The sequence below is a fragment of the Arctopsyche grandis genome, chromosome 4 (genome assembly GCF_051622035.1).
Source record: "Arctopsyche grandis isolate Sample6627 chromosome 4, ASM5162203v2, whole genome shotgun sequence".
NCBI lineage: Eukaryota > Metazoa > Arthropoda > Insecta > Trichoptera > Hydropsychidae > Arctopsyche > Arctopsyche grandis.
Genome location: NC_135358.1, coordinates 22845122 through 22862016, shown reverse-complemented (window position 1 = coordinate 22862016; position 16895 = coordinate 22845122). Strand labels below are relative to the sequence as shown.

Genomic DNA, 16895 nt, shown 5'->3' with positions numbered 1-16895 from the left:
TCATTCACATTACATTTTAAAATTTCATTAAAAGTTTAAACTTTTAATGTGAATTTCATACGTCGATGATACTACTACTGTGACAAAAATGTTTGATTTTTAGTTAAAAAATGAATATCTTTAAATTATTTTTTCAATGAATTTTATTATATGCGTGTTGTAGTTGGTTTCAAACTCAATATCTTTAGGCGTTTTTCTATTTGAAAAAAAGGCAAATTAATTATATTAGATAAAATATCTGATAAAAAGGCAAGCATAATAAGAAGTACATATGTATTAAAAAAAAAAATTCAAAACATAATATAGTTTCCACCTAGGACTATTATATAATTGAAAGAATGCTATTTACATCAGAAAGTCATCGAATTACATACGCTTTCAAATAAGGTACCTATCATCATTTTTATTTAATGTATAAATTGATTTATTTTTATTTTACACTTATATAATTATGTATATATTTATTATATTATAAATGTATATATTTACAGTTCATCGGATAGTGACGTCAGCGCTGATGATTTTTATTTTTAATACACGACACAGCATTTAGGTAATTAAAATTATTATACTTCGTATACACTGACATCGAATACGTATTCAAGAATTCGATTTTTTAAATGAGATAAATAATATTTGCATTACGTACTAATACTATCAATGTAGTTTTACACTCGTATATTCATAGTCAGAATATTTACACAGCACGTACTGTTCACTGTTTTAATATTATAATTTATAATATGTACAACTTTACACAACTATCTCACTCGTAAACCTTTGGCATTGATTTTATCTACCTTATAAATATGTTATATTTTACGAAATATTATTATTGAATTGTTTTGTTTTACGATGGCTTCATCTACGAAAAAATCTCAAGTTTTAATGGTTTGTTTGGTATGGTAACAACAGGGTTTTTAAGAGATGAAGAATGTTTTCCTAAGGAGGTGGATGTTGGCGATCTACAGGACGCGCTAGGAGTGCCAGGGCTGCTGCGTGTCGTCGAGCTTTTAGCCGCAGATCAGCTATGGATGAGGACTTACAGCGAGCGAGAGCCGCCAGCCCCAAGGGTGCCCCAAACAATCCAGCAGCAGCAGCATACTGAAAACATTCATATTGTTTTTATAAAAAAAAATTTATATTGAAATTTGACCAATTTATAAGGTTTATATGATTTGTCTGCATGCTTTTTATCTATCATGTGTTTACATCATAGAAACAGAATGCATAGAATGGTCATTGTTAACAAAAGTATCGTCTAAAAGCGAGCCATCGAAGAGAGAGACGGAAAGTCCGAAGAAAGACAAGAGAGAGAGAGACGAAGTTTAGCAAACAATGAACAAACTCTGCCGCGCAGAGTTTTTGTAGCAACATTTTTGGAGGCTAAGAGCGATTCTATGCATTCTACTTCTATGGTTTACATACATATAAATTCAGTGGTATAACCCCAATTTTGGAACAAGGGGTTTCCAATTTTTTTTTTCAAAAAAATTATTTTGAAAATATAATTATATATACATTATTTTTCGTCTATTACATGAAAGTTCATTAAATTTTCAAGACCTGTATAATTTTTGACAAAAATTATATGAATTTTTAGATTAAATAACAGGTTTCCGGAAACTTTTAATTTTTAACAACGGGTTTCCGTAAACACTTGGAAACCATTAGGGTGACACCATTGCATATAATAGGACGAATATATTTTTCGGGTACGAGGAAACAATTTAGCTATGAAGGTATAGTATGTTTTGAATTTGACTTTGATATAATATAATTTTATTTGTTCTTTTGTTTTTGTAATTTTCTTCAACGTCGCCATATTGCACAGCTCGTTATTCGAGTTTGGGTTCGCGTTTACGTCTATTCAGAATGAAATAAGAAGATTTATTCGGGGTGAGTGATCTTTTCACTTTTTTTTACGTTGTTGTTAATTTTGTACTTGGTTATGTACAGTGTGGTTTTTTTATTAGAACAGTGATGTGCGGTTGTTCTTGTGTGATATTCATGAACAACCGTCTGGTTCTCCGACGAAAGGGTCTCTTGGACTGTATTCGTCGGGGGGGTGGTGGCTTCATGTTGAGGGCTTTAAGGGTCAAATTCCGCGACCTTTAAAGCGGGCTTAGAACCTGTTCACTTCATGGATTTCAAAAAATCACTTTTATAAGGCTATTCTATTTGTATGTTTTTATCAAGTGTGCACCAGGTCACTAGCAAAACAAATGAACTAAAATTAATAATACTATATGCTTAATCTAATATTTCGAAAGAAACTTTGTATGTAACTATCGTTGGTTCGAAGAATCCGTGAAGTTAAATTTAATAAAAAAAACTAATGAAATTGTAAGAAAAAATAATACATTGTATAATGCTCTCATACAATTAATTACATTTATTTTTTGAAATTTTTTTTCTCTTAACAAGTTTTTTATTAGTTTATATTTCTTATGCTTTTTGCTGAACCGATTCAGCGCATTATATTATAGAAGGGCTGACTGTATGTATTTAAAATTTTGTAATTTGTGTCTTGCCGACAAGACTTGGTCGGCTGATTGGTTGCGAGCCCAGATCAAATGTGTGCAGTCGTATGGATCATGCCACACCGGAAAGCTCACTGTTCTCTCAAGCAATCAAATCGGCCGATCAGCGAGATCGCCTGCCGGCGTCCGTTCTGCTCTCGGCGATCCTTCAAAGTGTATATATACACTTTAAGTGTGGCACACTCGGCGATTAATCGCCGGCGACTACATAGTAAAAAAAACTACAAACACGTGTGACTGAAAACTCTTAGAATGTCGGAAAAGTAAGTTAAATTTTATGTTAACCTGTTGTGCCGCTGCTGAGAGTACGGCGGGGTCGAAAGGCGAGAATGCGGCTGGCGGGGGCGGCGGGTGGGCGTTGGGCGGATGCGCGGGGGGCGCCGGGTAGTTTGGGGGCGCCGCCCTCAGCCTCAGCGCCGGGACGCTGACGTACGGAGCCGCCCTGCACGGCTCCAGCGGCGTACCCCCCGGGGGTCCCGACAACATCAGACCTGTAATATCGAGTAAATTTGCAATGTATGTAAAACATGACTCTGAAATGCACTTGTTCTCATTCAACGGTCTCCTATTTCGCGGGGGAAACCGTACTACTAATTCGATTGTAAAAAATCTGTTTCGCGGGGGTGCACAGCACCCTATCAATACGGACAGATGCTGCTATTCAATTAATTTTTTTTTCAGTTCATTATAAATTTAATGTCTTTTCGAGCGTCGCCGCTTTATCACACCAACATTTTCAGGAGTTAATAAAAGTATAGGAAAATTATGACTTGGTGTTCGACCGCTTTCTATTTGAAAGAATTTTAATAACGGCGATTATTCTGTGATACTTTCCAAAATTAAAACGCGAAGACTTGCTATGTATAGACTTAGGCGTTGGCTTGGAACTCGTCAAATAACAATAGACCTCTCCATTACCGTACAAGAGAGCAAAAATAAACAGAGTTGACAATACGATTTTTTAGATGTATAAAGCATCTTCCCAACGCCGCCCTTTAGTTATGTACATATACATACATTAATGTACATACTAGTGCTTCCAATCTCGGAAGGTTTCTTCAGCATCGGGATTTGCGGTGCTGGGAATTTTCAATCTCGGGATCGCGGTGCTAGCACCGGGATATTAAATGTATAAGAAAAAAAAAAGTTCAATTACATATTAAAAAAAAGTTCAATTGCATTTTGCAAACTCTCTTGATGTTTCGATGGAAATGGATAATCTTCGTACAATTAACAAAAACAACAGCGTCTTAGCACAACACACACCACGTAACGAGATCTGAACACACGACAGTCCACAGTGCAACTGAGAAACAATGGATCATATTCGATCTTGAATAACACAGGTCTCATAAAAAGAAAAATTTCAAAATTTCAATGTATGCTTCAAATATTATTGCAGTTAAGCAGAAAATCTGCGACACAATTCAGGCCGTTCATACCATTTCGTGGAAACGGCGATCCGGGGGCGAAACGCTCAGAGCAAACAAATGGACTATGACTGTCTTTGTTTATCCCACCATTCTTGATTTTTTTCCTTATTATTTTTAAAGAAATTTCTGCCAGCACCGTAATTCCGGTACTCGGACTAGTTTCAGCACCTGGATTCACGGTACCAGAAAACACCGGGATTCCAGGATCCTTCGATTTTTCTTCCACTATTTTTTTCCAACCCTTAAACATATGTGCTCTTCACGGAAAATTTCAACTTTACTTCTTGTATCAATGTGATGAAAAAAAAAATCACAAAATTAAATAAACCGGAAGTAGGATTTTTTCCTCTTAGAAAAGTCAAAAATGGTGTGACTAACTTAGAGCTGGTAAGGTTTTGATCAGAATTCGTAAACCAGAAGTAGTATTTTTTTTAAAACAATATTTCATTGTTTTATTTTGACTTTTTAAATTATTTTTCTTTTATTTATATTTAATGTGTATAGTATTTATAGTGATTTTAAGTAATAAAAAAAAATCGAACAAAATCCGACAGCCGGAAGAAGAACTTTTGTCTTGTGTAAGTTCCCCTAATTTCTATCGAAAATTCTCTCATAACCGGTATGTGTGAACGTGTATGTATGTTTAATCATCGAATTTTATTTTGTGACCTAATATTCCTCAAATACATAGATAAAGTCATGGGTTGGTCATATCGGAATTTTTTTTGGATGTTCAAAACTATTAAAAAGGAAAACATGTGATGCGTACCACTCTGTGTGTCTGCATCTTTATGAACGTGTGTGTTTGATTGTGTTTACGCATGTATGTACATATGTATGTATTTTATGCAAGCCAGCGGTGGTTTATAATACTGTAGCGTAAACTAAAAAGAGCCGCCGGTTAAGTGCAATCGGATTAGGCCGAGGCGCATCCCTGACACTGTGCGACCGTTATAATTGGTTTCGAGGATTATCTGTAGACTAAGTGTAAGTAAGCTAAACAATGGCCACCGATTTGGCATAGTAGCGGCACTCGGTCGCATTCCCGTGGAGTTCTCAGAAGTGACCGATAGCGTGGGACTGAGTGTCGTGGGAATACATATCCGGGTACATGCCTAAACAATAGGGAAGTAACCGGACGTCGAAGATGCCCTGAGAGACCTTTTCTTTATAAAGAGGTACTTAGGCGATATCAAGACATTCTGGACAGAGCACTACCAGTGAGTGTATCTCCATAATCACCAATAAATGCTGTGACACGACTTTTGCCTTTTACTTGGATCCTCCACCCACCCTTACGCAACAATACATTGAAAATACGCACGCGTTTGGGGCCCCCGGATCTTGGGGGTACCAATTATTTCAATCGTAGCGTTCTTTAAATTTTATAATAAAGGTGAATGTGTATCATACAATGAAACTATTATGAAGTGAGTATATCCTTCTTGTATAGACGATTCCACCAATGGATGAAATTCTTTTAGACTTTTATGAAGATTGAGTGTTTGACTATGATCTATGAATGAAGAATTAAATGGCTTCGACTTAAAACAATAAATGAAATATATGTAAATACATTCATACATTCCGACAGGAGAAAAACATATAATTTAAAAAATTGATAGTTTTTTCCATTGCTGGAAATATTCGTACCAAATCTAGAGCTTTCAGATTCTTATTTGAATATTATAGTATTATTAAGAAGCTATTTCAAATAAATTTACTTTTATAATTATATATATAAATAAATTTTGTATCAATAAAAAAAAGATACCATAAATATGTATGTATGTCCCGTGATCCCGGGAATTGAACAAGTTCGGGAAATCAGAAAACTTAAATTGTATACTTATCAATTCCTTTCCAAAATCATCCGCTGAATGTCAACGGACAAAAATTAGTTTTACATAAAAGAAAGATTCATGATTCATTGTGCTGGTCAAATATATATAACTAGCTTTATTACCCAGCTTCGCTCGGTATTTGTAATATAAACCGCTTAAACTTGACTAATCTAATAGTAAACATTTTATTAAATTTATTTGAATAGTTTTATTTTATATAAATTTATTTGAACACTCTTTTATTATTTTTTTTATTAAATTGACTGTCACGAACAAAAACACATATGTGCCCATAATTATGAAAGTGGTCTAAGTCAAGAAAAAAATTTTTTTTTTTAATCAATTACGTATTACAATATAACCGATAAAATCGACTTGAAAAAAAATTAAATTTTTCTTGACTTTCATAATCATGGGCACATGATTATGAAAGTCTCTAGTCGTCTAGTCTCTAGTCGTATAGAAAGTCGTAAGTCTCTTATAAAAAATTATATGTACACCCCCGGAGTCTGCGCCCCCTAGGGTTCCGCCCTTGGCGCCTACGCCCCCGGGAGCTTTGAATCCTTTGAATCGGAAAAAAGCGAATTATTTGTTCGATGACGTCAGAACAATAGACTGTTGACGAAAAATACGTAGGTACATAAATACATACATACATATACGAACAAACTTTAGTGTTTTAGTTGACGAAAAATACGTAGGTACAAGGTACTTACATAAATACATACATATACGAACAAACTTAAGTGTTTTATATAGTAGATTAGATACTCGTGTGTATTTTTCTGAAGGACTGTATTGAGTGGTGACTACTTGTAATAATTAATGTAAATGAAAACTTTCATATTTTTCTTTAAAATAAATCCTGAAATTACTGATAAATTTTTCAATTATATTCTGAACATTACCCTTAATTATCTGAATGAACGATTCACGCTTCTGGAAATCCATACCAATTTTTTTTCTTTTACATTTTACTACTCAAGGATATACATATGTATGTACATATGTAGATAACAAAACGATAGAAAATTATTGTACTAGTCTCGACAATACTTCGGTCGAAAATGAATCAGATATAAATGCAAATGATCTTCAAGAAGAAACCTTTATTCTTCAAGAAGAAATTTTTGCCAAAATAACTTAATTAATTTGTGTCGGAATACTTTTGTAGCTCTGAGAATTATATTATCACTTTATGTCTTTGTAGCTAGTTTGGAAAGAAATTTTTCCGAATTAAAATTAATAAAACACCATCTAAGAAGTTTAATAAGCCAAAACCCAAACTTAAAAATCATTAATTTATATTGAATCTACATTGGCTGCCACTTTAGACTACCCATTCCTAATGAAAGAATTTGCTAAAGTTAAAGTTAGAATGGTAGAACTATAGTAGATTGTTTTACATAGTTGATATAATTATTTTAAGTATATTTAAAAATAAAACTAGGTAGGTAGGACCGGAAGCGTGCCGTTTATTGTTCAATTGTTGTAAATGCTTTGTAAAGGTTCGGCAAACCTTTAACAATGCATTTACAACATTTGAACAATACACGGCCCCCTCAGGGTCCGGTGACTAAAAACTACACAAAATGTAATAATTTATTACATTTTGTGTAGTTTTTTTTTAAATCACAATCGAATGTTTGAGCATTATACTGAGAAAATCTACCGCATGGCCTTGTATGTATGTACCGTATATACATACATACCTATGTAAATTTGTTCAAAATGAATAGAATTTTATACGTACATATGTATGTAGGTTAAGAATGATTCACACACGAGTCGACAGTGTAGAGTCACATAGGACATGATTCGTCGTGCCGAATCTGCGCTAATCTGTTTAGCGACAGAAAAGGGGTGGTTGGGTAGGTTCATCCTGCGAGGGTTGTGAAGTGGGTCAAAATATAATATTCATACATATGTACATAATATGTAGTATGTATGGATGAGTGGTCCTAAATTTATATGGAAACTTTTCACTTAATTGTTTTTTTTTTCATCATGTTTAGACTAATTGAAAGTTTTTGAAATTAAATAACTAAAAAAAAAGGAGTTTCTATATATGCATGTATAACTCGAGATCATACTTTTATCTGAACCGTAAATCATTTTAACTTATACTTGTATTATACATATGTACATACATATAATGTACATGTACATTGCATGTATGTACTTCTTATTGATACCGGTTGCAGTGAAGCATATTGCCAAGGTTCAAAGCTTGGTCATTTCGGAGTTTGAGTTTTAAATAATAAAAACTAAGAGGTTGGAGGTCAGCCCTGCGGCCAGGGGCTGCGAATCGCGGTGGAGGGCCGGTGCCAGCACTTATTTGATTAACTCGGGTTGTTTAATTCCCCCCTGGAGGGTCGCAAGGCGCTATTTTTTAGAGGGTGTCTCCCCCTCCGCCCACTCTCGACATCATTATTTTTTTACACATTTATTTATGTTTATTTGGTTAGCGTCAGACTGCAAATCCACTTTCCCATTAGAAATTATGTTACGACGATTGTGTCGGATGAAAGTTATTTTTGGCTTTAATATTGTATTTTACATGCGTATGTACATATATTATAATATATATATGTATGTATGTACATATATTATATACATATATTATAATATATATATATATATATATATATATATATATATATATATATATATATACATATATATATATATATATATATATATATATATATATATATATATATATATATATATATATATATATATATATATATATATATATATGCGTGCATATACATATATACATATACAAGCAGCCACAAAATATGTATTAAATTTGATTAAATTAGTACATATTAATTCTACGGTATTGTACATAATACCATTTTAAATAAAGTGTATAAGTATACAGAAGTTCAATTTTGAATGGGATTTTGCAGAAACTCATTTTTGCCATTTCTTATCGTTGATAGGAAAATGTCTTTATCGTAAATAGGAATCATTTTGTTGTATGACGTAGCATATGTACTGTAGGTATTTTTTCCTAGAACTAAGGTATTACGCAAATGAAACGCTCATGACCGAGTAATGGATTCGGAGTCAATCTTTTTCTACGTGAACTTTTAACGCACAAACCATTGCGGGGGACCAGGAAGGGAGGTTGTCAGGGGACACGGTCCCGGAAATGGCTCCTTTGGGGAATTATTTGATTTGATTGCAACCCCCCCCCCCCGTGGAGAAGGGAGGGAGTGGGTGTGGGTGACCGTTCTCTTTTTATCCCGTATCCCGACATAATCGCCCGAAAGAATTACACGCGGAATCTACTGTAGGTATTGTGAATGTACATGCTGTGCAATTGATAACATTTTCGCTAATGCTAGTTTCTGGGGTAGAAGTGGATATTTTTTCCTCCCCTCGGGGTGGATATAATCACTGCAAAGTGTTCCGCTTTATTTCAATTGTAGCTGGGGTTTGCGAGAGAAACTGTTTTTTTTAACCGCTGCGCTTTTGTATGCACTTAAATTAAATTTTAATGCACTCGTACCCTCGCCGAATTTTTGGCACGCGCGGTATACATGTACATACGTATGGATGTGTATACCTACTATTTAAATGCGAAACGAGGGTCAAAATTGTGTCGGTTTCTCTTCCGATTGCTTGCGAATTTTTCGTTATTGTTTTTGGGCGTGATTATTTGAAAAATGTAATTTTACATATACATATACGAGTTTACTTGTATCTAAGGATATGATTAGCAAACGAGCCCAATCTGTGAAAAGCTGAGACTATCGTGGAGCAGAAAACAGTATGTATGTACATATACATATGTACATATGTTCATCTGGTCAACCCTAATTAAGCCGTTAGGAATGAAGGTTAAACTAAATATGTACCTATGTATATACATATAAAGGAAATTATTCATATACATATGTATGTATCAGGTCAGTCCATTAGTTCGTGCGTATTTTCAACATGCACGGGATTCGCGATGACTCATTATTAAAGAGCGGACCCAGAGCGCGCCGTTCATTGTTCAATTGTTGTAAATGCATTGTTAAAGGTTCGCCGAACCTTTTTTTTGGACTCTAGCTTTGTAAATAGAGTCAACCCGCCCCGATTCCTGGAAAAAGCACGGCCTCTATCCGCGCTCTACTCATTACTAAACCAAAAAGATTTCGAACCTGTCGAAATTTTTCATCGCTTCACTGATGTATTCGTCAGTCTGTCACCATTTTTTGTAAATATCGGACGCATATTAGTACCCATAAAAATGAATATCGATAATCAATACAAACGTGCTGTTTTATACTTTTTATTTTCGTGTGGTGAATCTGCCCGATCTGCAGCGATAAAAATTATAATAATATACATGGTGAAAATACCATCAGTGTAAGGACTGTCCAGGAATGGTTTAAAAATTTTAAAGTTGGAAAAAGCAGCATTTATGATGAATCCCGTTCAGGACGTTAATTTTGATAAAGATTTTTTAAACAGAGCAACAATTAACGGTGGATCAGATCGCAGACAGGATGAATTAATCTCATGGAACAGTCTTTCGTCATTTTTCATTTAAACATTTCCTGTCCGTCATTTCACTATTTAAAAATTTCCTGAAAATGCGCACGAACTTATGGACTGACCTGATATATACAACTAAGTTTGATTTCTAGAATATAAATAGTTAGTAAAAAATAGAAACAAATTTCTTCAGACGAAAAAATCGAAAGCGAGCTAATAAGAGGCTAGTAAAAAATAGTAAGGTCACAAACGCACTTGTGATTTTTTGTCACGCGATCACTTAGTCGCAAAAATAGAATAACGTGATTGTCACAAAATAAAATGCGTCATATGAACCTGCGCGCATTTACTTCAACTTAGGGCGAAATCACACAGCGGTGAATGTGGCACGTGGTTTTTTTAGATAGTTTTAAACATATCGAAAAAATGTGGCGTCCATGGCACGTTTGCATGGTACATGTCCTATCAACACGACACTTTTGACCTAGTATGTCGTTGAAATTGTATGGTAGTATTTACCCATGCTTGACAGTGATCTACATATACCAAAACGACCCTTTGGACCATTTTCGGTAAAAGTGTATCCCATATTCGTATTAAAGTATTTTTCAAACTTTAATGCGGCTTGTTAATAGTGTGCGGCGCGTCGCTACAGTACTGAGCGTTTTTTACATACATATGTACATATACTGAGCATACGATACAGATACTGACTGGGCGTAGGATGATTATTGAATATACTGTACATAAATAGTTTGAAGTTTTGAAAATACTGTACATACCTATTATTGGTATTTCAAAGTAAAACGTACATATGTACATATGTATATATGTACATACATATCTACGACACAAACGTGTTATATATTAATGTACCTACATATAATATATAAAAGGATAATTTATTTTATCTTTATGTTCTTCGATTCGCATTCCGAACAAAGTTCGCAACTTAGATCATCATCAATTTTCGATCTTACGGAATTATGGCGATAATTCACGAAGATTGTGGGAAATGGGGGATGAGAAGGAAAAATTTGTAAAGTTTTTGGTCCGCATGTTAGTTGCTCGGTTGCGGCGATTTTGGACTCTCAACCCCGCTAAAATTTTTAATAGGCGGTGCGTGGGTGTGAAAATCTTGCATTTTTCAACCGGAAGGAAGAGCCGGGAGATGGAGAAAAGCAGAAAAAAGTGGAAAAGCGGGTGAAAGAGGGGCGGCGCGAGCGCCGTATCAATTATTCAACGGCGTGAGTTATGGCCGAATTAAAAAACTGTTAGATTCGTTCGGGGTCCCGACCCTGGGGGCACAGGCCGGGTCTTCTCACCCCCCCCCTCCTCCTGACATCTCCTCTCCTCCCCTGTGACCCCCCCTTGCGATCTTCGTGCCGAAATCTCGAAGTGCGGAATAATTCTCGGCCGCATTAAAATGATTTAACTCCCGACTCGAACGACGTGATTCATACTAAATGCTTTGCGCGCACGTTCGCCTTTTCCCCATTCAGACAATGACATTGTGATTCCATATTTAAACGATTCAATTTGTTTTTCCGGGAAATTGTTCCCCTGCTTTTAATATTTGTCTGTAATAAATGGGGGAAGATTTCAAACTGTCTTTGTAGTCGTCATACGAGGTCACCAGCGCTATTGAATTGAATATATTCAGTTTTGGATAACTCGACAGAAAATCTTGTGTAAAATGTCGATTTTTCCATCAAATAAATAATTTTAAAAATACAACTAATATTCTCCATTTCTTTGTTGAATCAAATTTATTATGAATGAAATAATTTAAATAATAATTATTCAGCCAAAAACAAAAATAAAGTAGTAATGATTGCAAAACCTTAACCGTCTTCGTTTGTTTTTTATACTCAATTTTTTAGTATATTGATAAAGTACTGGTTGATATTGCTGATATAGAACACGACGAGTTTCTGAAATGGACCCGGATTTCAAAATTTTATAAACGAAAAAGTTTAGTCTGCATTTTTAAACAAAATTGGTAAATGCTCTTTAGAATTGCTGTACTTTAATATTCGTAAGTACACAATTTTAACTAACCTTTATGCATTTGGCTTTCGTGTTTTCTGCATTTCGCTCTTCTATTTTGAAACCACACCTGAAACATACCGATAAACAATTAAAACATTTCACATTTTACAATTAAAATAACAATTTTTAAAATTAATTACTTTATTGCATTGTTGCAACTGCCTTACAGTTTTAAACGGAAACGGTGAAAGTTACGAAATTGAACCAGAATGCCTTACTCATACATATGTACATCTGTGTATATTCATTGGAATAGATTAAGGTTTGAGCAGAGCAGCTGCACTTGTGACATTATTGGCCCTTAAATGGAGGGTCAAGTTTATCCTCCGCTTTAATGCTACATCGAGCGCTACTTACGCGAATTGATTCTTTTATCCAGAGGTACTCCCTCTTGATCCCCAACACTCATTTCGATTTCACAGTTTATGTAGATATTTTGCATATAACAAACATTCATTGTTTATGTATTTTGACAATGCAAATGGTTTATGAAGACAGCGGCTGTCGTCGCGAGTTTATCCGTTTGACCAACGGGCTCAGAAATTTGGCACAAGGCCTACGAAGTGGTGGCACACAATATGTCTACGGATCGATCGGATTTGTCCCTCGGGTCACAGACGTCCATTTGCTCTTATCGTTTGCACGACCGCAAATTACCACATCGTTATTGCGTCGTATTCTGTTGTGAAACTACGAAGTATCTATCGGTATCTCCAACGTGCCGATGCGCTTACCCTTCTAATTTTGATTAAATTAATCGATGTTTATATTAAATAGATACTCGTACAGTGAAATTCTCTAGAAACTTTCGGAGCCGTTGATATTTACCTTAATCGTTAAATTATTTAGGTGGGTTTATTTATTTCTTTGTTTTTTAAATTTATATTCTATGATGGTATTGTGGGTTTTACCCCTGAGCAATACATATGGTATTAAACTTGTACATACATATATAAATTCATAGATTATAAAATTTAAATTATATTCAAATGGCAGGTAGGATGGTTTTGTCAATTTGATGTGGAACCGTTTCAATAATGAAATCAGATAAACTGTGATAGGAAAAAATCGACTTTTAAGTCACAAATATCCAAGTCTGACCAGCAGCACTGCAGAAATACTTTAAAGAAATTCTACTCAATTGAGGTCAACCCAGGGCTTGAACCCGGGAACCTCTCGGTGGTTAGAATTAACGCAACCACCGAGCTATACTAATGGCTTTTTTATATCTAATATATAATTTTGAAAGAGACTTTGTAAGTTATATTTATAGAGATCTTATTTATTTATAATTTGTTACGAAATTGACCGATGTTTTTCGTCTTCGTACTTCGTAGTTATGTTCAAGTAGTAACTTGTCGGTGATACCTTAGCTATTATTTTTACATCATGACTTTTATTCAAAACCATGTAGTGAAAATATATTATCACTTCATGGTTTCGGAATATTCCCGTACGCTGTCCAACCGTCCGAAATTATATGCGAACCAGGCAGTATATTTCGGAGTATTTCATCAGGTAAAAAGTCAAGTTAATTCAGGGCACGGCAATACTATTGGTATTGCAAAGAGTAGCGAATGACAGGAAGGAGCGGGTCGACGGAGCCTCGCTTCCGAGCCTAGAGGGTCCGCCCTGTCGAGAATTCCGACTTTTACCAATATGTATTGGGAAAAATATTGATGAAATGATTTTTGATTTCAATTTTGTAAAAATTTTTTGGGAGGGGGGGGGCTCAAGCATGTTATCCTGTGGGTCCGGCTCGGGATGTGCGGGCCATGGTCTCAGCATTTGAATTCGAAAAATTCCGATAGATTAATAACCTCATAAGTATATCTGCGCCAAAACTATAAGTATATCAAAACTGGGTTTATTTGATAATTTAAATAATTCAAATGATCATTGTTACGTTTAGAGTGTTGTATGTACATATGTATATTTATGGAATTTGTTGCGGAATAAAAAAAGTATTACAAAAATGTTGATACAATAAATTATTTATTAATGGATGTATCCACGTTGATATTTGGATATTAGCGAATCGGGAAAATATTGGCCATCGGTCAAAAGAGCGAACAGGGCCGAACTGTCGGATTGCCTCTTAGCGAGGCGGACGCAGTAAATTTACGCAAATTTATCGTCCGTTTTGTCGGGCCACGTCCGCCTAATCTAATTCCTTTGGCCGCCGGCCGACTCCCCGAATGGGGAGAGGGAGGGGGGTGTGAGGAGAAGGTTCATCCCTCTTCGCACCGACCCATACCTGCAATTCAACATTTACATAGACTATAAATCGGCGAATTATAATCGAATCCCGCCAGTACTACGGCAATACGTACCTGCATTTTGTTATATGTAAAACATGACCCGACTTTTTATTCAGTATTGTTCAGTACAAATTCTCAACGACAAATATTGTTCAGTACAACGTCTATTGATGCAGTCACATTATATTATATTCACCATATTATTATATAATATTATGCAATCGACTAAAATTCCCCTCAAACCAGCGGCGTGGACTAGTGGTCACTGTGGATGTTTGTATGAATTCGCATTGTATAAAATACGGGTTTGGTGCAAACGATCGAAAAGCGCCAGACAGATTGAACCACAGATTAACTAGATGGGTGCTTTAAACGCAATTCTCGACTTCACGAATGAAAAATTGCACATCAGATGACGAGTAAACTTTCGATGTGCACAGATGCAATTATTAAAATGGTAATTATTAAAATTGAGTTGGATCTTTCTGGCGAGTTTTTAATAATTTAATAAGGAAAAATTCGGAACTAAAGTATCAGAAGCACAGAACGTATACAGGGTAGGTATGTCGGGACTTCGGGTAGATTTCGCTTAGTGTAAGTGCGAGCAGTGCGCACGCATAAGGTACACGCGTCGTTAATCTGTGGTTCAGTCTGTCTGGCGCTTTTCGATCGCTTGCACCGTATCGATAAAATACTCATACATTGTATTTATTGATTGACTGTATTTATCTGTTTAAAGTGCACTCGTGCATTTGGAGCGATCTGTAAAGGCGAGTGTACATGTTCTATGAAATAAAATATATATGTAAATATGTATCTACTTCGACTAGATGAGTATAGGTATGTATGTGATAATTTATTTTGAAATATTTAACAAACCCTTGCTGAGTATTTTTAAAATGAAAGTTGTTTTTAAATATTTACTTAATTGTTAGTCAGGACAGTAGGATCAGTTGAATAATAATAAGTGTGAATATTGCTTTCATTTGCGTAAATGACGCAGTTCGTTGGGATGACGCGACGATAAACGGGGCAATACATTTCAATAAATGACAATTTTGCGAGAGGGTCCACTTTACGTATAAAACTGCTATTTTTCCCGGCAAAAGCACTCTGGTCATAAATTACTGAGCTGGCGTTGAATGCTCTCCATGTCATCCCTTTACGCGAAATCACTATGATCAAGGGGAAGGCAAAGCGGGCATTAAATGTGAGGGTCTGCAAACCTATCCACACCTAGAAATGCAATCGAATATACGAAAGTATTTTGGAAAATATGATAAATAAATATAATTTCATGGTGTAACTACATATGAACTGTTGATACACCCCGTAATGGCGGCAAGATAGTGGGCGGAGCTTGTCGAAACAATCGCACGCGATTGGTCAAATCTCAAATCACTTAATTCGGTTATGCACCCCTATATACACCAATTAATTCATTAATCCATTCATTATCGTTATAAGATATGTATGAATTCTAAAGACTTTACCTGAACGCGGGCTTCACTTAATCCCAGCCTCTGACTGAGCTCTTCTCTCATGAAGGCGTCTGGATAGTGCGTTTCGTCGAATAGCCTCTCCAGCTCTCCCAATTGTTCCAAAGTGAAATTGGTTCGGGAACGACGTTGCTTGGCGTTGTTCTTGTTTCCATTACTGCTGATCGTTGTATCACTCGCTAGAAATATGCCCAATACAAATTAAATACACTGAAATTGATTCGCATTGTATAAAATGTCACAAATTACAGCTAAATAAATACACTACAGCTAAAACTTATTCCTATATGATTTTTGATGATATGAGTAGATCGGAAACGATGAAGGTCCATATTTTGAAGTTCAATTACAATAACAATTTCACGACAGTAAATATAAACCAGCCAGCCAGCCAGCTGCATAGCTCGGTCGTTAGGCTTCTGCTTAGCGTCGAGAGGCGCCGAGTTCGATCCCATGAGCTGATCTCGATTGAAAATAAATTAAGAGTATATCTGTAGTGCTGCTGGTCAGACCTGGATATTTGTGACTCCAGGTCATTGTTTACTATCAGAGTTTGCCAATTTTCTCTGATTTCATTGTTGAAACGGTTCCTGGTAAATTTGGCTAAATATCGTTCGTACCTACTATGTCACCACTATTTGAGATTGATTAATGTACAATAAAATTGATGTACAATTCATAGATGTCTCGTTAATTTGTGAGTTTTTCAGTGTCTCGTAATTCAGTGACTTGTATAATAAAAATGCTGCAATGTTTGTAATTG

General features: G+C 35.3%; 1 protein-coding gene across 1 annotated transcript; it reads right to left on the bottom strand.

Annotated features, from left to right (window-relative positions):
* Positions 1–942: 942 nt before the first annotated feature.
* On the bottom strand, positions 943–16533 carry LOC143910798 (short stature homeobox protein 2-like). Its single transcript, XM_077429395.1, has 5 exons — positions 16401–16533; positions 16127–16311; positions 12382–12439; positions 2829–3034; positions 943–1104 (listed from the first exon to the last, which is right to left on the bottom strand). Exons 1-5 carry the CDS (start codon positions 16531–16533, stop codon positions 943–945), a joined length of 744 nt encoding a protein of 247 aa, XP_077285521.1.
* Between the last annotated feature and the right edge of the window lie 362 nt (positions 16534–16895).